The sequence below is a fragment of the Physcomitrium patens genome, chromosome 3, assembly GCF_059467195.1.
Source record: "Physcomitrium patens ecotype Gransden chromosome 3, ASM5946719v1, whole genome shotgun sequence".
Classification (NCBI taxonomy): Eukaryota; Viridiplantae; Streptophyta; class Bryopsida; order Funariales; family Funariaceae; genus Physcomitrium; species Physcomitrium patens.
In genome coordinates this window covers 23,274,028-23,295,362 of record NC_143412.1, presented here as the reverse complement: position 1 = coordinate 23,295,362, position 21,335 = coordinate 23,274,028, and the positions used below count along the sequence as shown (strand labels likewise).

At 36.0% G+C, this 21,335-nt stretch overlaps 3 protein-coding genes and 2 non-coding genes across 10 annotated transcripts; 2 read left to right on the top strand and 3 right to left on the bottom strand.

The window, feature by feature from the left end:
- Window positions 1-688: 688 nt before the first annotated feature.
- On the bottom strand, window positions 689-6,026 carry LOC141044386 (uncharacterized). 2 transcript variants are annotated; one of them, XM_073533002.2, is made up of 3 exons: window positions 5,704-6,026; window positions 4,987-5,470; window positions 2,086-3,825 (listed from the first exon to the last, which is right to left on the bottom strand). In XM_073533002.2, exons 2-3 carry the CDS (start codon window positions 5,069-5,071, stop codon window positions 2,660-2,662), a joined length of 1,251 nt encoding a protein of 416 aa, XP_073389103.1. In that variant the 5' UTR covers window positions 5,072-5,470; window positions 5,704-6,026; the 3' UTR covers window positions 2,086-2,659. The 2 variants fall into 2 exon arrangements, with proteins under 2 accessions (XP_090105407.1, XP_073389103.1); XM_090249281.1 differs by having other exon boundaries at window positions 689-3,825; window positions 4,987-6,026.
- A 145-nt stretch (window positions 6,027-6,171) lies between these two features.
- LOC112280079 (uncharacterized) lies at window positions 6,172-8,265 on the bottom strand. 3 transcript variants are annotated; one of them, XM_024515084.3, is made up of 3 exons: window positions 7,332-8,265; window positions 6,877-6,974; window positions 6,172-6,531 (listed from the first exon to the last, which is right to left on the bottom strand). In XM_024515084.3, the coding sequence occupies exons 1-3, from the start codon at window positions 7,375-7,377 to the stop codon at window positions 6,373-6,375; spliced, it is 303 nt and encodes a 100-aa protein (XP_024370852.2). In that variant the 5' UTR covers window positions 7,378-8,265; the 3' UTR covers window positions 6,172-6,372. The 3 variants fall into 3 exon arrangements, with proteins under 3 accessions (XP_024370852.2, XP_024370851.2, XP_024370853.2); XM_024515083.3 differs by having other exon boundaries at window positions 8,072-8,265; XM_024515085.3 differs by having other exon boundaries at window positions 6,172-6,453; window positions 8,072-8,265.
- A 4,938-nt stretch (window positions 8,266-13,203) lies between these two features.
- On the bottom strand, window positions 13,204-15,190 carry LOC112279753 (ethylene-responsive transcription factor ERF021). 3 transcript variants are annotated; one of them, XR_012217132.2, is made up of 3 exons: window positions 14,842-15,190; window positions 13,913-14,642; window positions 13,204-13,808 (listed from the first exon to the last, which is right to left on the bottom strand). XR_012217132.2 is itself a non-coding variant. In XM_024514422.3 (2 exons), exons 1-2 carry the CDS (start codon window positions 15,035-15,037, stop codon window positions 14,131-14,133), a joined length of 708 nt encoding a protein of 235 aa, XP_024370190.1. In that variant the 5' UTR covers window positions 15,038-15,190; the 3' UTR covers window positions 13,204-14,130. The 3 variants fall into 3 exon arrangements, 1 of the variants encoding a protein (XP_024370190.1); XR_002969139.3 differs by having other exon boundaries at window positions 13,956-14,642; XM_024514422.3 differs by having other exon boundaries at window positions 13,204-14,642.
- Window positions 15,191-19,135: 3,945 nt separating this feature from the next.
- Window positions 19,136-19,208, top strand: TRNAA-AGC (transfer RNA alanine (anticodon AGC)). The gene has a single exon. It is a non-coding gene; the product is annotated as a tRNA-Ala (tRNA).
- A 2-nt stretch (window positions 19,209-19,210) lies between these two features.
- TRNAT-AGU (transfer RNA threonine (anticodon AGU)) lies at window positions 19,211-19,284 on the top strand. The gene has a single exon. It is a non-coding gene; the product is annotated as a tRNA-Thr (tRNA).
- Window positions 19,285-21,335: the final 2,051 nt, after the last annotated feature.

Here is a 21,335-nt window from a genome sequence, read left to right as displayed (position 1 = left end):
TTTTTATAAAAATATATAAAATAAAATATTAAGCAATACATCTGCTATTTTCAATCCTAATTTCTTGCAAAGGTTGATAAGTCATATCTAAGATGGTATAAATTATCACTGTATATGGAAGAAAAGTATACCCTGAAAAAGCCGTAAACAAAAAAATCAAGCTAGTCATTTTGGTAAAACTTTCTTCAACATAACAAAATCCAAGGTTTCAACAACATGCCCATAAAAAGTTAACAAAAGATTAAGACTGATTTTAGGTGGAATGAAACATGGCACTTTTAAATGAATCTCTTCACAATTCTAAAGAATAACCTAAGTGACTATGCCAACTTTTTATGCACTTTTCATTATTTTTTATTTTTTATTTTTTTCTATTTTCCATCCACAAATATGCTGTATAAACTTTTTCAATTCAAACACAAATTTCCTTTCTAAGTTTCTAGTTCAGTTTGGTTGATTCTCTCCTTTAAGTATTATAATATTCAACAGATTTACAAAATGATTCTAAAAAGATTAAAATAAAAAAATAATAGTTAATACAAAACACACAAAAGACAAATGCACGTGTAGTTCACATGTACCTTTTACTAAATATTGTAATCTTTTTTTTATCCTTCAAGGATAAGAAAACTTCATATTATTTTTTTTCATACAATATTTGATATAAATTCAAGTAATTTAAATATGATTTGTATCATAATTTTTAATTTATTTTCTTTATTTATTAAATTTTCTTTCATTTTCTTTCTTTAAATTTCAAACCTCCTATTTTCAATTAAATTGCACAAACTTGAAAATTTTGAAACCAACACCTGGAAGGTTCATATACAATCATTACAAGAGAACCCATAATTAACAACTTTACCACATCTATTACATGCACAATTCTAAAGATGCAACAAATAAAATTGCAAACATGCATTAAGTCAAAGAAAATGCACAAAACTACTTGTGGGTGAATTTGTTTTCACAACTGCCTACAAAGAGAAAGGAAAATAAATAAATAGACAAATGAAACTTTGGTCATGAACCATAATTAAATTTTTGGTGTGTATAAATGAAAAATGTGAGTGGCCTAGACGGTACATTAATCAATGAACCCTTAACATCAGTAAAATATGGACATGACAATTCAAAACTTTTTTACAACCCAATTCAAAGAAATGAACTTTAAAAATGTAACTTCAATGAAGTGGATTTTAAATCAAATAAAGTTCAAATCAAATATACTTTTGAGGTCAAATTATGAATATAATGCATAAAGAGATAATACTTATGTATGTATATATATATATAAGTAATTTGGATGTCGTAAGTTGAAATAGAATAATAATTGACATATTAAAGGATTGAAAGGTATTCCATTTTTCATAACATACCTAAAATTTTGAAAAAATATTGTATCTCAAAAATTTCAAATCAAAATTAAACAACTTATGTAGTTCGTATTTTCTTAATGTCAAATTTTCCAAGTGAAAAATTGATAAGTAAATTTTCAAAGTTTTCATAACAACCTAGAAAGGGGAAGTAAATATTGAAATCAGATTCACAATTAGGAATATTTTGAAACATCATGAGTGTTGTGTAATAAAACATAATATTAGTAATTATGAAAACATTGAAATTTAATTCTTCATGTGATACAAGAGTTGGAAACCATATGTTCAGTATTCCGATCAATACAGTCGTAAGAAAGAATCCTCGTTTTTTGACATTCCAATAATTCAATTTGGTAGAAGATTCACTTTGATTCACTTCTTTTCTCTTATTTTAATTTTATTTTGTGACATCAAAGTGGATTAAATCCACTTTAAATAACAACAAAGTGATAATTATACCCCAAATTAAATATCACATAAAAAAAGAGGGATGTTCTTCACTGCATTACTGAATATGTTTGTTTATAAAAACAAATAAGAAATTCGAAGTTTCTTGTAACATTGTCCTTCCATGTGAATTTCAATAAAAAAATCTTTAAACGAATTAGTCAACATTATTGCTTGACATAACAAGCCAAAAAAACCATGTAAATTGATGATATAATAACGATTGTAAGAAATTGTGTAGTAGAAGAGAGCATGCAGCAGATGGCAACTGTTTTTGGTTTTTATTTTTATTTTTTATCCTCTTTTTTTCATAAACCCAGCTGCCATTCCATCGTCCAGTGAAGGAAAAATAGCTGTACCAAAATAAAGAATTAAGCACAGCCATGTTGTTGTTGTTGTTGTTTTGTTGTTATTTTTTATTTTTTTATTTTTTTTCTGAAGCCCACTTGGTACACTGAAACGGAGATCCGGTTTATAAATAAAAAATCATGTCCAGTTGCTTGATAAGAAATAAAACCTCATCGCTTGAATAATCCCCCAGGAACCCACCAAAGGAAACCACCGCCACCTTCGAGAAACCACGGCAAATTAATTGCTTGAGAATTTAAAAACCACCAAGTAAGAGGGCGACATTCCAAAGACCAGGGCTGGAGCCATTCCCAAGGCCTACTAGGGATTCGAATTTTCGAAAAGGGTCCGAGCGCTGATCCGCGTGTGCGAGGCAATGGCAGCGCCAGCGGAATTCCTCGGCGCCGAGACTCCGTTCCTGTGGTTTGCATGGATTGCTTGATGGATTCCAGAGATGCAACAAATTGAGTGAGAGCCATAAATCATCACGCGGGAATGGAATTGGGGTGCGGGGCGTCCCTGTGGTGGCTGGGCTCGTCGCCGTTGGCGAGGGGCGGAGGAGCTTGAGGCTCCTCGAGCGGTGCAGCAGCAGCGGCGGCGTTGTTGTGGGTGCTGCGAGGATCGTGATCTACCTCCAGCGATGTCAAGGCAACGAGCGCCTTCATCTCCTTCTCGCTGTTGGACAGCCGCTCCGTGCACAGCTTGTATTGGAAGACGCCCGTCTGCAGCCTCTTGAGCTGGAACTGGCGGTGCGCGGCTAGTTGCTGGGCACTTGTTAATGACTCTTCCAGTTTCTGAGCTTTGTTTTTCAAGGCGGCGATCGTAACGTTAGCCTTCTCGACCACGCCCTTGAGACTTGCGACTTTCTCCTCCAGCGCCCGACGGCTTTCCTCCGCGCTTTCCAGATCTTCTTTGAGGCGGCGCACGTCGTCTTCGTCCTTGTCTATTGTTGCGATCCGGGAGCTTATTTTGGAGTCCCCCTTGTGGACGGACTCCTCTTTCCGCTCGTTGCGGTCGGAGCTCTGGGGAGACACCGAGCTACGGCCGCTGCGGGATCGGTCTCGGTCTCGTTCCTTGAGCTCTGGGGATTGGTACCTCCCTGCACTGGCAATGGGGCTGCTTCCTCTTCTTGGGCAACTTTCTCTGCCAGCCGGACTGCTGCGCACCGGCGTGGGTGAGCGGCTTCGTTCCGGGGGCGGAGATCGGGTGCGATGGTGAACTCGCTCGCGAAAAGGGGGAGACCCGCGGCGCCGAATTCGTTCCCTCATGTCGCGGGATCTGAAGTCGCGGTCTCGGTCGCGGAACCCTAATCCTTTTAAGTTCTTCCGCACCTCGTTGACGCGAATGGTGCGGCCCTCGATTTGGCCCCCATCCATGTCGCGGATCGCCATTGTTGCCGATCGTGGGTTGGTGAAGGAGACAAACCCGAATCCGCGAGACTCTCCGCTCTCGCGATCGTATACAATCTTTACCGACACAACTTCGCCAAACTCCATGAATGCTTTCTTCACCGTGTCTTCGCTGCTTTCGTATGAAAGCCCTCCCACATACACGGAGTTTGCGTCGTTCATCTCGACGGCGACTCTTACTACCGCCTGCTTCGAAATTGTCGATAGATGTGAGAGTTCGTTGCTGTCACCAAGGAGAATGTCTGCATGCTCAGGAGCAAGGTGAGCAATCGACCATGATTGTCATGACTGTCCAACCGCACAATAAAATGAAACGCAACCCTTCATATCCTTCCTACGACCTTATTCAATAAGCACACATGGTTTCACATTGAGATGGAAACAGGCGGCCACTTCTCCAGCACCGCTAACTGCAATTAGGTCCACTGACTTCGGCTTGCTCTCAGATTTCTTATGTCCTCCTGGAAACTAGTGGGACGCACAGCAATACTGTTTCCACACAACATTTATAGCTTCGAGATCGTAGAGGCAGCATGTAACGATTGGTTGCTTGCGATAAATCAGTAGTTTAAATTGTTAGGATGGTCACTCTGGTCCGCCAATGCCGATTTTCATAATTCTTGTAGACAAGAAGTCCATCGGACTTGCCAAGAATTCGTATTTTAGTTAATACTCACGATACTAAACATCACTCTGGCACAGTTAGTGGTAATAACATGTGCGTCTCTGGTTATTGGCGGTGGAAAGATATCCTTGATCATGATCTCCATTACAATCAACTACTATACATCTTCGGAGTAAATTCGTGTGAGCTTCATAGAATAAGAAGCAGGTCTCTGAAATCAGAAACCTACACAGAAGGGCTCGTAACGACCCTCCTCTCGACGTTTCTCTACTCATCAATCTACTGCATTGCACAGAATCACATTTCCTTCGAAACGACCAACTGAAGCCGCCGCAGCCATTCGTATCACACTTGGCAAGTTAAAAACGAAATCCGTGGTCCACTTCTGAGCACAACCAGAAACGCGAAATCGTTTCTGAAAACAGGCAGCTCCTACACCTCAGCTATCGTCATTGGTGCCAAGACAAATCGCCAAGAGGTTATGGCTTCACAAACTGCCTCGCCCCCTACCACACCGACATAAACGCATCAGCGCACGTCTAACATATACGCGAAAAAGTGACTACAGAATGTACTCGCTCCAAGGGCGTTCCTGGAGGTAATAAATTATATGAAGTGTGAGGGTGGTTAAGCAAGACAGGGTTTCTAACACGAACTTGGGTGGGATCGAACAAGACACATTACTCATCCATCGCCATCGTTGTCAGCGATGTGTTTGATGCGATACTCTCCAATGCATGACGGACGAGGGGTCAAAAGCAATAAATATGTTACATACCTGAGGCACAAATGGGCACGTATAAGCAGACTTGGTGGTGAACCAGACTGCAACCACATGCAACTTCCTCCCGCGACCAAAGCATGGGCGCATTACCAGTCTTTATTAACAAGGAGAGGGTCCACCGGCTGGCGAAGTTGGGTCCGACTCTCGGTACCGGTCGCCACCGTTGCCTTCGCAGACTGGTGAGTGATCTGACCAATTTGGCAGAAGACAATATTCGATACCCGCACTGAAAGTCTACTTTCCACGCCCAAATTTAACTCGACGTGGGCGTGATAACTTCTTTTTGAGCAGTGAACCGAGATTGGACTGCTTTGATGCTTTTGGAGCCGTGAGATTCACTAACCAACCCAATCCAGAGACTCAAAATGGGAGGCGCACAGTTGCAAGTTTGGGATTCTGCATTGTGTTTCGCACGGTCTCGGCTTTTCACGTTGTGGGCTCTTAGGTTTTCTCTGCTTCGCTTCGTCTAGTTCAAAACCTGTTGAGTAGATGAAATATGACGTTTCTCTTCTCTGGTGTAAAACTACTGGGATGTTGAACTTCGAAAAGGTGATTTGAGGAAGAAAAAAACAGGACGATTGTTACACCGAGATGAACATGAAGATATACATCAATTCAAATTCCTACAATGTGGACTTCACGGAATGTTCAAGACGTGTTGGGTCAGGGGAGTGGCTCTTCGTATGCAAAGATTTGAAAGGCTCCCAGTACCTTGCTTCCCCACTTCCCGAACGTCAGTTCGATTGAGCACAACTTTGTTATACTCGAGTGATGAGCTAGACTCCAATTTATGGCAAGAGGGTGTAGGACTGCCCTGGAATAGTGCCGCACATGCAAAGACAGGTTTCAAAGAATCACTTAAAAACTCGTTTTCAACAAAATAAACAGCCCTCACTTCCAGATGTGTTCCATTAACATCCCATGCAGATTATTTCAGCGAATATGTCGGAAGGCTTGGAGCCTAGAAACTTGATCTTAGAAGCCTTAGCGATACAACCCCCACGAATCTTGATTGTGCAATAGTTCCAAAGCGAGGGATTACGTCACATTACTGAGCATCCGGTTATATACTGTACACTTGAATCGTGCATGCTGAAATTTCTTTAAGTTAAGATGCCTTCATGATCACCAAGATTATGGTGGTTCAATAGTCAGGCGCGACTGACGAGAAAAACAACATTACACAGAAAAAAAAAGGTATGCTTGCTTAATCTGTCGACTTTAGTTACATTTGTCGGTAAGAAAGACAGCGCCAAAGATTTCTGCGCTGCAGTTTATGTACATGCGGGTACCTTCTGTTACCAAAATCCTACAGCAGGAATAAATGTGGGAACTACGGACTAGGCCGAAAAATAACAGTACAGTTGCATTTGATGAGGATTACCTCTTAGGAAGGTCATGGATATGATTAAACTCGGGGTCGTGATAATCAGAAAAGTTAAGTTCTTCATCATCCGGAACCTGCATTTTAGATTGTGCATTTCCCCATAAGCTTCTAGGTGGAACATCTTTCGCTCGTCTGGCTAACTCTCTTGCTTTCTGCAGAGTCCCCAAGCACACATCCCCAATTCACATCTGAAGTGTACTGAAGTATCAAAATCCAAAAATGCACTTTTTGTGTAGCTTAGGCTTACTAATAGACAGAGAGTGTAAGGGGCCTTTCAATAAATCTAAGTTCAGAAATCCTTATTTTGTTTCATCTATAAATAGTTCCAAGGTCCAAGGAGTACAGAACGACGATCTCTGTCACAAACGACCGAGGAACCCAGACATCTTGCAACACGTTTATGATGGAGATATGACACTACTTCATCTAGGTATTATGTGGAAAGGATGAAAATCACAGATGGTCAACATTAAATATGTTACGACGGAAGTGCTCACCAGCCAATCGAAGTGGTCTTGCATCGTAAATGTCTGAGGTCCATCATCGATATCGAATTCCTCAGATAGTGAGGCCTGATAGTGTGCTGAACGTCCATCTGACCAGGCATGTGGAAAAGGGTTAGGCATGTTTTCATACGCAATAAACCAAGGAGTTGGGAAATATACTCTTAGCTTCGTCAGCATTCGTGCCTGTGAAATCTTTAAGCACTGACACCCGCACATCCCTGTGTCCATCAATCTTAAACTAATCTTTGCACCACCTTGGTATGAAGTAAATCACAAGCGAGAACTGGAGACTTGTAAAAGTGAAGTTCAGTCCCAGTATCGAGCATAAACAAAGATTGTCACAAGTACTCATTCGCCTCTAACAATTAGGTCAGATAATCGCGAATGTTCAATGTAAACTCCTAAACCAAAGAATAATCGCGGAAAGTTGGAATATCAGGCATTACCAATGCATTCGAAGACCCAGCATATTCCTAAAACTTCGAATGTCATGCTTGCACGATAGAAAAATATTTCACTCCTCGCCCCGAAAATGTGGGGAAGAGTCGAACAGTCGAAAGGTAGCACTTCGGGATATTGAAATACATACGTAACCCGAATCTTATACCACCGACCTCAGCTAAGAATCCAGAAATGAATTGGTGGAACGAAATATTCCGGACGCTACGTAACCCTCTATCTAGACACCCAAGCAACATCTTATCAACGCCTACATGTTCAAAATGAACGCTGTAACTGAGCTGAGATCACCCGAGGCTATCCAAATATCTTGTGCTACTTATGCAGAAAACGAAACGTAAACATTTCTTTGAGCTAATGTGACCATGGACTATGACCCTACTCAACCGCGGCTTACAGCTCAAAAAATCGGGAGCGTGCAGTTGGCACCCTCAGGGTAACTTCTCAGCCTATCGACCCAGCCTCAGTATGAAACCCGAAATAGGGGGAAAAATCAAGATCCAAACCGCATCCTCTCAGTTTAGTTATGCGAGTCTTGCTTCACACAGAGGCTAACGTCCATAGAATCTGTACATGCTCGCAATTTCAACCCCAACAAAACCCAACAAACCCACTACAAACTGGAGAGACATTCCCAAATCTAGCTTCACTCCACTATGGCTCCACACACGACCTAGACTTGTCGTTGCGTAGAACAAATACAAAAGATGGTTTGATGTGAACCCACCCCTGAAGTACACGGCTCGAGAATCTGCCACTGATGTGCAGCACAACAAGCCCAGAATACACATGTAGAACGGCACTAGGAAGAGCGAGCTGGCCATAGCGCCTGGCCAAACATGACGTTTAGCGGAGCGCTGTGTGGTGAGTGAAGCCTGTGCAGCAACGGCAACCCCTCCTCGTCCAAAATCTAAAGCAACAACAACAACTAACAACCAACAACTCTGTCTCCCCGCAGCATATCATTCATTCCATTCCAGCAATATGTGGCCCGAAGAGGGACGACGCCCTCAAGCTAGCACGCCGGCACTGCGGACGGTTCCTTCACCGGCTGAGCCCGTCGCCACATCACCCTACAAATGGTGACCCACCGGGGTTTTCCGGTTGAATTGGCGTCACAGCCCTCTGGTCCCGCGGCCCCCCCCGCAAGGTCATAATTGGTGCAGTCGCCAGTCAGTTGCCCACGTGGGTCAAGTTCGCACGTGGAATGGGTGTCATCTCCTGCAATCGGAACACGACACGTGGACTCACGTTTTCTCTGCCCGCTGGATTCCTCCCCAAAAGCTGTTTTAAAGTTGTGGAAAAAGTTTTGAAAATCAAAAAACGTAAAATATAAAATAGAATAAACGTAAACATAGTTTGACTTGCCACAGCATTACTTCCAAAGGACTCCATACACACACACACACACATACACATATATATATATATATATATATATTCAATAGTCGTATATATTCCTTCATCTCCATCCATTCTAAATTCTTTACAATGTCTAGATGCACACAATCTCTCACACACCTCCATATTTGACTGTCTTTTTAGGTTACTTTGTGATAATATCAGAGGTGGGTTTTGCTGGTTTATAATGGAACTGTTGCTCTCACACGGCTTCTGCAGCTACCTCACCCACTCACTCTGTCAAATGTAGGACAGTCAATCATTCTGTTCCATAGTCCTTCTTTTTATTTATTTATTTTTATATGTATCTTTTGGTTTTGTTTTCTATGACATGTTGACCAAAGCTCATACATGAATGACCAATTTTATCTTCCATAATTATGCCCAGTTTTCAGAGCACCTTGCCACTGAACTGTTAAAGTATTAAAGTATGGGTGGGCTGCGTTGAATTGTCTAGTTAGTATTTGTTAGTGGAATCCCTTAAAGTCCAGTAATCTAGGTGCAACATGATTGCAAAAAGTATTATTAGTATTATTATTATTATTTTAAAATAATATGTAATAAAAATAATAATGTTTGTCAATGGAATCCTTGATTAGTCTTGGTAAAACTCAATTACAAAAGACTTTTTTCTTTTTATTTCTTTCATTTCTTTGAGCTTACATACCTTGGAGATTGAATATACAAATCAATAATTTTATACAAACCTTATTTACAGTAAAGAGTTGAGAAATAACAGTTGTATTATAAATACATGTATATATACACACACACACACACACACACATATATATGCTTCTTGGTATGGAACAAAGTAAATGTCACTTACAAAAGATTAGCTCACAGTCTTTTAAATCCATAACTTGCACATATTTAGATATTAAGCTAAAAAAGATTTAAAATTTATCTGGCAGAATTGTTTCGTTTTTTATTTTTTTTTAAAAAAAATTTCAACTTATTACATTAAAATATTTATAATCAAATTTGACTAAATTTGTTACAAAAATTGATTTAAATTAAGATAATTAGTTAAAAATATAAATAAGCATAAAATAATTATTCATTAAGGAGTAATATAGCTACTTTATAGCACTTAATAAATAATTTATTTTTTAATTCTGTAAAAAAGTATATGCATATACACACAATAAAACTCTAATTTGCACTAAAAAGTTTTAAGGTAAATTTACAATAAAAGTATCCCTAAATAAAACTAAATAATTATTGAAATAAATAAAAGAATTACATGAAATGAGTTGTCACTTTTTATTTTATTTTTTAGAAAAAAGATTTTAAAAAATAATAATTAAAAAAAATTATATAAGATATTGTAAAATATATATATATATATATATATATATATATATATATTGTAAATTTATCCTAAATGTTTTAGTAGAAATAAAAGATTTATTGTGTATACATGAGGGTGCATGGCACAAAATGGGGAGGAAGTGTTTATAAAATAATAGAGAAGTATGTACCGAACTGTTTCTAATTCTATTGTATGGTACTTAAATAATATTTCTGTATAATGTAAGAATATAAATATACATGTTTGAATTATTCTTTTTATATCAAATATAACTAAAAAAAACTATGGAAATATATGACATGATGTAAAAAATTATATTTTATGATTTTGGTATGTATTATCTAAAATAATAGAAAAATATATGAATGATATAACTTTCTAATTTTGTGATTTTAAACAAAATTTTAATATTTCAGAAAGTTTAATATTTTTAAAATTTTAATAATTCTAAATATTATTGTGAAGAATATTTTTTAAAATATTTTCAGATGAATAAAAGTAAATAATTACACTATGTCGAATAAGTAATATGTTAACCATTATAGTGCATGAATATATATATATATATATATATATATATATATATATGCTAATTAAAAAAAACTAAGACATTATATAACTATGATAAATATTATAATAATTCTTCATTTAATATTTTTTTATATGATAAAAAAAATTATATATGAATTTATAATAAGTTACTAATATCTTAGTAATACTTTTATGCTTATAATATAAAACAATCTTACAGCTACACTAAAAAATTATTTTTTTGGAAATACTTTCTAATAGAGATAGTGATTCTTTTAAAAGTTTAAAATATTGAATCGATATAATTAATTAATTAATTGATTAATATACAAATATTTTAATTTTAATAAATTTACCCATTTTTTAATCTTTTAAAAATATATCTATATAAAAAAAATTCTTGGTTATCATACAAGAAAATTTAACTATTAATTTAATTTTTTTTTTATTGATTTTCTTGTATCAATTTTTTTGGTTTTATTATTTTATTAATTTTATATCTTATTTTAAAAAATTACATCTAAAATTATATATATATATATATATATATATATATATATTCCAACCATAGAAAAATAAGTTTTAAAATATAGTTATTTAAGTTTATTTTACATTAAATCTATTTATAATCTTATTCTAATTTATAACTTCTATGTATTATATATTTATATTTAATTTTAATTTTTTTTATATAAATATATATATTTTTATTTTTATTTTATATATTTTTATTTTAAATTTAAGAGTAAAATATTTAATCTTTATTACAAATATTTTTTGGTTTCTTTAAAGCTTTTCAAAGATATACTTTCAATGTATATATTACTTTCTAATATATTTTTTTCTAATTCTTTTTAAATAACATGTTTTTTTAATTTTTGCTGATTTATCAAAAATTAGAAGAAAATTCAACATGTATCATTGGTTGTATATAAAAATCTCTATATACAAAAGATGAAATGTATATATAAAAAGAATCATGTAAAAATGATTATAATTACTTATTGAAACTATCATAAAGGTGATATGCAAAGTAACTATATCATAATAAAAGAATAACTAGTAGCTATAATTATTTATCCAAGAAAAAGATTTTATAGAATTTTTTTGAGTAAAAATCTATAAAAATTCTTAAAAGGGAAAAAAATGGATTTTAAATAATAGTTGCTTAACAAAGTAAAGAAATTGGTTTTAGCTAGGATGTAGAATCTTAGCTCAAGTGGTAATTTAGAGATGAAAGAGAGATATAACACTACCCTTGTACTATTGTTAATAAGGAACAAGCCACTTTTAAGACACCTTATTTATTGTATTTATAACATTTTTATATATCTTATTTTTATGATTTTTGCTTGTAAGCCATTATCATATGAGTATATAGATTTTTTTTATTTTTTATTTTTTATTTTTTATTGTATGAGTATTTTATTTGAGAATATAGATAAGTAAAATACAAGATCTTGCTTACTTTTCTTTAGAACGTAGAAGTGGTATTTGAAAGCTAATTCTATTAATAATCTTTTTTGTAATTAGAAGATAATTCTTTTTAGAAGGCAAGAAGATAAAAGAGCCATCAACTAATTGTTTAGATTTCTTTTTATATTTTTCCAATTATCTTCAAAATCTTATAAATTATTTGTGATTAGTATCTTAAATTTTTCTATTCATACATTTAAATCATTTCTTAAAATTTTAGAGAAGTAATTTGACATGAATTTTTTAAAATTTAGGACAATATTCCTTGAAATTTGAAACAAAGTTATTATGGTGAGATTTTATACTATCCTTTGTATTTGTGCTTAATAAGCTAATAAAATTTGACAAATATTATTGTAAATCTGATCTTAACAAACTTCTTGAGCTAAGAGTATATTTAAAGTTTCTCTTATATCATAATAAGTTTTAAGAACTTATGTAAAACAAATAATCATGTACTAAGATGCTACTAAATTCTTTTCTATTTTTTTATGCATCTATAATTATACTAATAATTTTAATTTTATCAAAGCTTTATCAAAATTTTAAATATCAAACATAAGAAAAAAAATTGAATTTTCTGATATCTTTATATTTTATTTGGTTGGTCTTATCATTTTTTAATTTAATTTAATTTAATTTAATGTTTTTTGTAAAGTATTATCTATGATCACATGATACGGTTTATTTATTTATTTTTCATTATAAAGTTTCTACTATAATTTTATTTTATTAAAAAAAGTGATAAAAATATTATTGTAATCATATAATAAAAAGAAAAAATCTGAAGCAAATTAGAGGATGAAGTTTAATAAAATGAAGTTAATTTTACTCTAAAAATAATCTTCTCACAGAAGTATGTGTAAGAATATATATATATATATATATATATAAATGCATTTTTTTTTGTAGGTTTAAAGCACATTTATATCTTTCTGAAAGCTAAATTATCTATCTTCAATCTTATCACATAACCATTTGCTTGAGAAATTCAATAAAGAACAGTATTTGATGAAATGTTTCTGCACACATGCATGCATTAGCAAAGGTGCCTTTTAATTTCAAATTGAACGTTTATTCAAAAATTTAAAATAAAAATAAAAACAAGAAAACATTCATACAACTGTTGTCAAATAATAACTGAACATCTGATCTTTTCGATTACTCAAAGAAATTATCAAATTCACTCACTCTGATTGATTGCTATGGATCACATAAATATCATATACTAATACATGACCTGCAATCAATCCTTTTATGTTCAGAGCGACAGCTTCTATTATACCAGAATACAGAATCACTAGAAACAGAAACTAGCACAAAATTATACTTGACATCTTTTGAGACTAAAACTGCACGTTGACATAATTTTTCTCACCATAAAACTTGACAAGTCTTATGAGTGACAGCCACATCGACCTAAGCTTTGTCCAACACCGACAGTCAACATGTGAAGGTTTAGATAACACGATTGGTACCTATTGGGTTTCTGATGCTTTATTTCCCTGTAGAAAGTGGAATACTGTTGATGAATGCTCGCCGCAGCACACCGCCCAATTCTGTATCTTCTGTGTCATTGTGTTGCTCAGACAGGATTGTGGTCTTAGTTCAAGCTTAAGTTACGGTGATGAAGGATACTGAATTCCTGCCTGTACGCCTCCGAAGCTTGTGCAAACGAGGAATGACTCGACTACACGCCCAGTTTGTCTTCAATGAGAGCCTCAGTAGGTACTGAATCACTCTGTAAACATAGCAATCCAAATTTCAGGAGTTGTAGGCTCTCACAGTTTCCTGATTAGCTCTGGATGCATGCTACAGATTTCGACGGCTTGGATACAAACTCACAATTATCGACGGATGTTGTGTAGCTTATGAGTCGAGCACCCACCCGATCTGCGACCTTGAGGCATTGTCGTTTGAATAAAAGCTCCATAGACGAGGCTCCCAGTTGTAAGTCGTGACTTCATCGCCAACGACTTGACAGTATGATTCGGCTAACATCGCTATTTGTGAAGGTCCTAGACACGTCATCGTAATTACTGATTGGTCTGAGAACTGCAAACCTAAGATAGAATTGCTATTCTGGTGCCGAGATCTTGCCAAGCCATTGTGGAATGCGAGGAGACTGCGTTCATTGGTAAAAGGACATCTTCTTGTCTTTCAAACCGTGGAGAAAGAAATAATGCTCGCACGCTGTTCTCTCTATAATTGCTCGGATTTGGTGGAGTGGTGGGTAGTGGTAATTTCGTCCGCTTACTGGAAAAATACTCCTCTGGATGTTCAGGCTCAGCATTACACGTTGTTAACATTGGTATTCTGGTCAAGGAGTTGGGAACAGCGATGGCCTGAAGCTTGCAATGAGAATGAGGGTTAGCAGAATCAGCTATTGATGACGATGCAGTCGCATCTAGCATGAAGAATTGTCTTTGAGATGTGACTTCCAGTGAGAACCTCTTCGCCGCTTCGTTGGCAGCGGCTTGTATGCACTTGTCCGATAGGTCGTGTGGACGAGGAAGCGAACTTGCCAGTTTCGGAAAGTTCAAGTGAGCGCTAGATCCTCGCAGACTCAACGCTGCTGCAGAGATTGACCAAGCACAATGACATTCAGGAAAGGTTTTTGTCATCACATCAAAACTGGTGGTCTCTGAAAAGAAAAAAAGTAAATTAATTCCTACTCACTCTTGCCGAAATGCATTGCAACTTCGCAAAACGTTCCAAGACCGCAGCATAGAATCGCCAATGCTTGGAATCATGAGTTAGGGCGATCGAAGTACCCGTGTCGTGGGCTCTTGCGGCCATTTCCGCTGTTTCGAAAGATCCAAGCCATATGCGAGTCTTCTTCGATCTTCGAATTTCGGTCACCCATGTGCCCCAGGGCCTCCTCACACCCCTATATACCGGATGCCGAGAATCCTTCCCGTCTGCAAGCTTCAGCAACATCTTGGATGGCAATGAATCCGATGCAACCATCACCGAAAAACTCCTCAACCCGATGAAGCCTCCATCTGTAAACACGCATGTATCCCCCAACGAGGAAGTCCCACTCTATCACCCGCTCGAAAACGTTGACGTGCTGCATTGTCGTAGCGAGATTCCCGATTGCGTTGATTCAAGGTCAAGCTCGGTAATGAAAAGCTGGTGACGAGAACAAGGAGATAAAACTGTTGCTGAGTGACCTGGATCGTACTTGCCCCGTCACCTTTGCTGAATGATTTCATGGTCTACAAAAGGCGTGTTGCAACTGCCTCTCTGTTGCAAATGATAACTGACTCAGGAAAAAAGCACTGATGTATTGCTCCAGTTTTTCCAGAGCCAGTAACTTACACCTGACCGGAGGCACTGTACCGACTTTGATTCTACCGTGCACAGTTCGTTCCTGGCTCACACGGTACTCTGCCCAACTGATCGAATTCCAACTGTCCCTTCCTGAGCACTCAAGGCTTACTGCCCAATCGCCACTGTCGACCGCAGCATCTGTCACTCGAAGGCCAGTTTCGCGCGCGCGTGTTTAGCTCAAGTAAGAAACCGCAACTCATGCACGCTCCAGTGATTCTAGAATCTTAATCAATGTGCCAGTTAAGTGATTTTGGAGCTTCGCAAGAGGTGGTGAACTGGCTCCACAGTAATGATAAGTTAGTTACGTCACACGCAGCCTCTTGACACCAACAGAGATTTCTGTGGAACTTTGCCGAAGGACACATAGATCTACTAGACAATCTTTTGGTTTAAAGTTTCTTACACCATTCAGTAATTAGCTCAGGATCGATCCTGAGATGCAGTATTCGAGAGAGAATAGAATCGTTTCAGGTACTTGTCAAGCTTGTCAAGTTGGCCATAATGAGAACTCGGTATTTGAAGAACAGAATAGTAGTTCAAGTACTAATTCTCATGGTTTTATCAGTTAGGGCTTGTTGAAATTATCCTGTCCATCACACTTGCTTTCTGCGAACTTAGTAATGAGTTGCGTGTAATGAACCATAAACCATTTATAGTGTCACAGAATGATTTTGAATCCTAATGTTGAATTCGGAAAATCATTATTTTTTATTTTTTATTATTAGTGAACAAGTCTTAATGCATCTAAAATGTCTGTTACTTTCAAGAATGAAGACTAATGGGACAAAACTTAGATGGACAAGAGGATATTAGAATTGAGAATTAGTGGGAACATAATTCATGTTAAGATCCCTTGTAAATTCAGTTGTATTAATATCTATCCATATGCTAAAGTTCTAAAGGCTTTTTCAGCTCACATTTTGACTAAAGATCATTGCAAAGTAGTGATTTTGTTCAGGAGGTGTCTATATATATATATATATATATATATATATATAAATATAGAAAGTGAGAGAGAATTGTTGGTGCTACATCTCCAATTGATATTGCTACACCTTATTTTATAAAAAATAGGTTCAGAGCCGTTTTTTGCAAATATATTAATTGCCACAAAAATTGTTAAATTCAAAATTATGTTTATATTTTTTATTTACTTGTCAACAAGACAAAAATCTTATTTTTAATTTATTCTATTTTGGGGTCATGCATGGGGTAATATTATTGGATTGATAAAGGCGCCCTAAGAGTAGAAGGGCGCCTTGTAGTCAATTTAAGTTACAATTATCTTTCTCTCCCTAAAATTCCAACCAAAAACTATGGTTCGTTGTTATAAACTTAGAGCATTAATTCAGAGTAAACAAAAGATTTATTCAGCCTGATTTCTTTCAAAAGAAAAGTCAAAATCAGTTGAAATGTTTAATTGATGAACACCAAAGTGTAGAACCAACACATTTGAAGCATGGAAGAAAAAAAAAAGCATTGACAACAAACATTCCAGTTACAGGTACAGTGTGTGTGTGTGTGGGTGGCCCCAATCGGGTTACAACAGTGTCAAATATTGAAGCGGTTTTCCGCTGTTCAGTGGTCTCTTTCTTTTAAAATCTCTCACCTCAACCAGCTCCCTAGGAATGACACGGTGGGTCACTAATCGTTGTCCTCCGTCAGTGGCAAATAAATTCCCCTCCTCTTCCAAGTAATTCTAAGTGGGCCTCCGTCCACACGAACCTGCTGTAAAACTTTTTCTCCAATCTGGACAACCAAAAACCATTCTTCGTTGGTCTGTCTTTGAAACATGGCACGCATAATTTCGTATTGATAGCAGCATTCCTCCAGGCTCCTCGTCGGCTACGTGCACACTGCGCTGAAGTGCGACGCAATGGATGAGAGTTTGCTCGAAGAAGCCGCTGCAGTCGAAGAAAAATCTGGTTCCTTTCAGTGACAAACACAACTCAGCAGGTACCCATATATCATGATTCAGTTCCTTTGAATCATGGCTTGGGCTGGACTCCGGCTCATCGTATCATAGGGCTCCATCAGATATCATGGCTAAATTTACCTTTTGTTTATTTTCATAATGGAAAGCGGAAGATGATGTGAGAATGATCAACGGTACTTCTAGACCACCCAAGCGTTTCTCCAAGTGTAAGCAGCATGGAACTGAAAGGTCCTCATCGCCAGCTCCTGAATGAACTTGGCGCTATTCACCGTATGTGTGTGTGTGTACCATGTAGTCTCTACATTTGACATGTGCTCAGTGTCGCTGAGACTACCCAAATTGTAGGTCTTGGGCTACCGGGCACACGCAGTCAATTCGAATGATCACGTAATACAAAAGTTAAAGCAGCGACCACAGAGACCGCGTTAAAGCGAGCTCAAACGTCAGCACGCGGGACAACAGGGTCTGACGAGAAGCTGACCTGGTTTAAAAGTTCTCTAGTTCAATCTACTCCTCCCCACAATGGCAGAGAGTTTTGTCCTGAGCTATCGTTTATCAACTGACTCAGGTTTCTTGATGATATCTCATGTGGCAAATCAAAGGCTCCTACTTTCAGCCGTCTGTACTCCCACAGTTCCAGACCCCAAGGCACATCATGCGTGTACATGCAAGCTGTTGGGGATGGTGTCAAAAGCGTCTACGGATTCCGGACATTACAAATGCTCCCTCGTAGGGTACGCCGCAGAGCGAAGTCTCACAGTTCTGTGCTTCCGTGTAGCGAGCACTACCAACCTTGAAGTGCACATTTGTGTGTCGATTGCTTGTTAACTCAACGTCGACTCTGATCTCTAGCTTCTCGAGGATTCAACTCTGCAATCGCAAATTCACCGCTGTGTTGAAGCTCAATCGCCCCTCTTCCAACAAATGGTGTTAAGCCGAGGCTTCACAGAAGAGTGCAACTGGGTCATGTCCACATTTCGGCGTCGAAGAAAACCAGATGGGAGTTAGAATCTAAGCCTTCGGAATACACCTTTCTGTGGGTACAATTGTATACGTATGTTTGTGTGTGTATTGCACTATATGGTGCCCTCTGACGATCGAAAAGAGGAAATCATTTCTCCCACTTTTGGAAGATAAATCAAATGAAGTCTGATGGCGATAAATTCTGCACCTATACAGATGCCATGAGGCCCATGACCCCTCACACTTTCATGCTTCCGGAGAACTGCAGAAGCAGTGGAATTGAGTGGGGTGGTTGAGCTGGACATCTGTCCTTCAGACTCTAGTAAAATATTCAGTAATTAAGAAACACATTAACAAACAAACATGCTTCTCCCTCTAAAAACGTTGCACCAATACATGTTCAAATTTTGGTTTTCTTAAGTTTATTTTGATAGGGAATGTTAGATTATTAAAATTTGTTCACTATTTGATCAGTGGCACCTCCTTCCATTCAGAGTGTTGGAAAGTAAAAATACACTCTACATGTTTCTTGGCTTAATTTCCTCGAGTGTGGGATGGGGGAGTATTCCATCCATCCACCCAGCGCCCCTCCCTTGTTTGCGCTTCAAGGGAGCCCTGCAAAAAGGTGGATCAATCGCAACACATGGGTCACATACATACATACAAACAAAACAAAAATATAAAGAAACATACAAACAGACACAGAGAGAGAGGGAGGGAGGGCGCCTCCATCGCGTGTAGGGTGCGGTGAGGTCAGGAACAAATGGAGTAAGCGGCAGGGGGCAGGACATCCGGTGACGTCGGCGGCTGCGGTGGGTGACGTCAGCAGCCGCGGGGATGTAGCTCAGATGGTAGAGCGCTCGCTTAGCATGCGAGAGGTATGGGGATCGATACCCCACTTCTCCACTGCTTCTATAGCTCAGTTGGCTAGAGCACCCGTTTAGTAAGCGGGAGGTCCTGAGTTCAACTCTCAGTGGAAGCAGCGCCTTTTTGCCGCCCATATCATGGTCGGAATCAGATTCCATTTGTAAAAATTTGGTTGTTTAGTTGTTTACTCCATAGTGTAATCAGGACTGCATTGGAGTTTTGGAATTAGTTATAAATTCAATAAAATGAACCAATTTTTTTTTTTTTTTTTTTTTAATTATTTGTCTCATAATACAACCTTTATATTATACTACTTGCAAGTTAGGAATCAAACATGATTAATCATTAAAAAATATTATTATCATATTTTAAAAAGCAGTGACCAAAATAAAATATTAATAAATTAGGATCATTGTTGAACCACAATTTTCTGTTTACCTATCCAATATTACATCTTTGTTAATTTTCTATCAAAACAAGATTCAATACTATTTTTTTTATTGGTTGATTGTATGAACCAAGAAACATGTAGAGTGCAATTTTAATATATTATTAGTGCCCTTATTTCTCTCAAATAGTGAAACTAATGTTTCTTTTTTGGAAATAGCCTTTTCTAAACTAGTTTTCAGAGATACATGTTTTTTTTCTTTACATGCCAAAATTTTATTTATTCTTGTATATATGTATTTTTTTATGTATATGTATATCTATTTATTGTCCTTTTATTATCCAATTTCTGTAAGAGGTTTCCATTTATACAACTTAATGTTAATAGCTTACACAACTTATCAAAGAATGGACCTAAGGATGTTGCACTTAATACATTTTAGAAATTGATAGAGTCTTTAAACTTGTAAATTAAAAAATCAAAAAAATCAATATCCTAATATGATCAAATTAATAATTAATCTAAATTTAAAAAATCTAAATAAAATTATAGCTTTAATATATATATATATATATATATATATATATATATATATCATTAAATTATTTTAAAATAGTATGTTAGTCTTGGTTCTTAAGTTGGTTGGAATGATATTCCATTCAAAATAACTATCTAGTATTAGGAGAACAAAGTTATAAAAAACATGACAAAATAAATAGTTACTTGTTGATTTTAGGTTTAAACACCCTTTTGAAGTATTCTTTATCTGGATTTTGATACTTTAAATATGTTTTGGTCTAAAATCCAAACCTCTTCATGATGGGTTTTTAATTTGGACTTTGGTACTATAAATATCTACTAATTTAGAGCTTGGATACTTATCTTATTGGCTTTTGGTATAGGCTTTGGTGCCATAAGCTTTTGTTAAACTAAAGTCCAAAAATTTAAAATTACCAAAAAGAATTTCAAATAATTTATTCAAGATTGGCATTCAACTTTGGAAAATCCTCAAATAAATTAGACTTCAACTAATGATAATTTCAAACAATCTCAATATGAGTAACTCCTACTAATTTTTTTTTGATAATATTACAAATATGAATCGATAAAAGTTTAGAACTTTAAATGATAATAAATCTAATTATTTTATTTATTTTTAAAGCCAAAATTATGAATATATTTTATCTCGCTCTGAAAATATAAATTACTACATATTTGAATTAATTATTGGCAAATAAAGAAGGTGATTTCAAAATAATTTATTATCCATTAGCATTGATTTTATAACTAGTAGGGCACCTTTAATAAGCAAGTATTTTTTCAAAGATTAATTCAAAGGATGTTAACAACTACATCATAATCAAGAAAAAGGACCAATTAAAGAATATATTTTATACAAAGTATGGTTACTTTGAGTATAATAATAGTTCTTTGAAATTACACACTCATTTATAATTTTTTAGCTTATGATAAATAATATTATAATTGGTGAGTTATAAATATTTTGTTTTAAAGTTTAGTTATTTTAATTTAATTAGGATTTATTTTTATTCTTTTATAAATATGATTGTATGTATATTTTTGTATTAAATGTCAAATTTGTTTTAGTGTTTAATATAAAACATCCAATTATGTATGTAGAATAGTGTTTAAATTTAAAGATGAAACATTCTACTTCAAGAAATTATTACATGCGTTCTAATTACCTTCATGTAGTATAAAATATTAACCACTTGATTGGAAGGATTTTATGCCATAGAAGAATGGTTTTTACAACA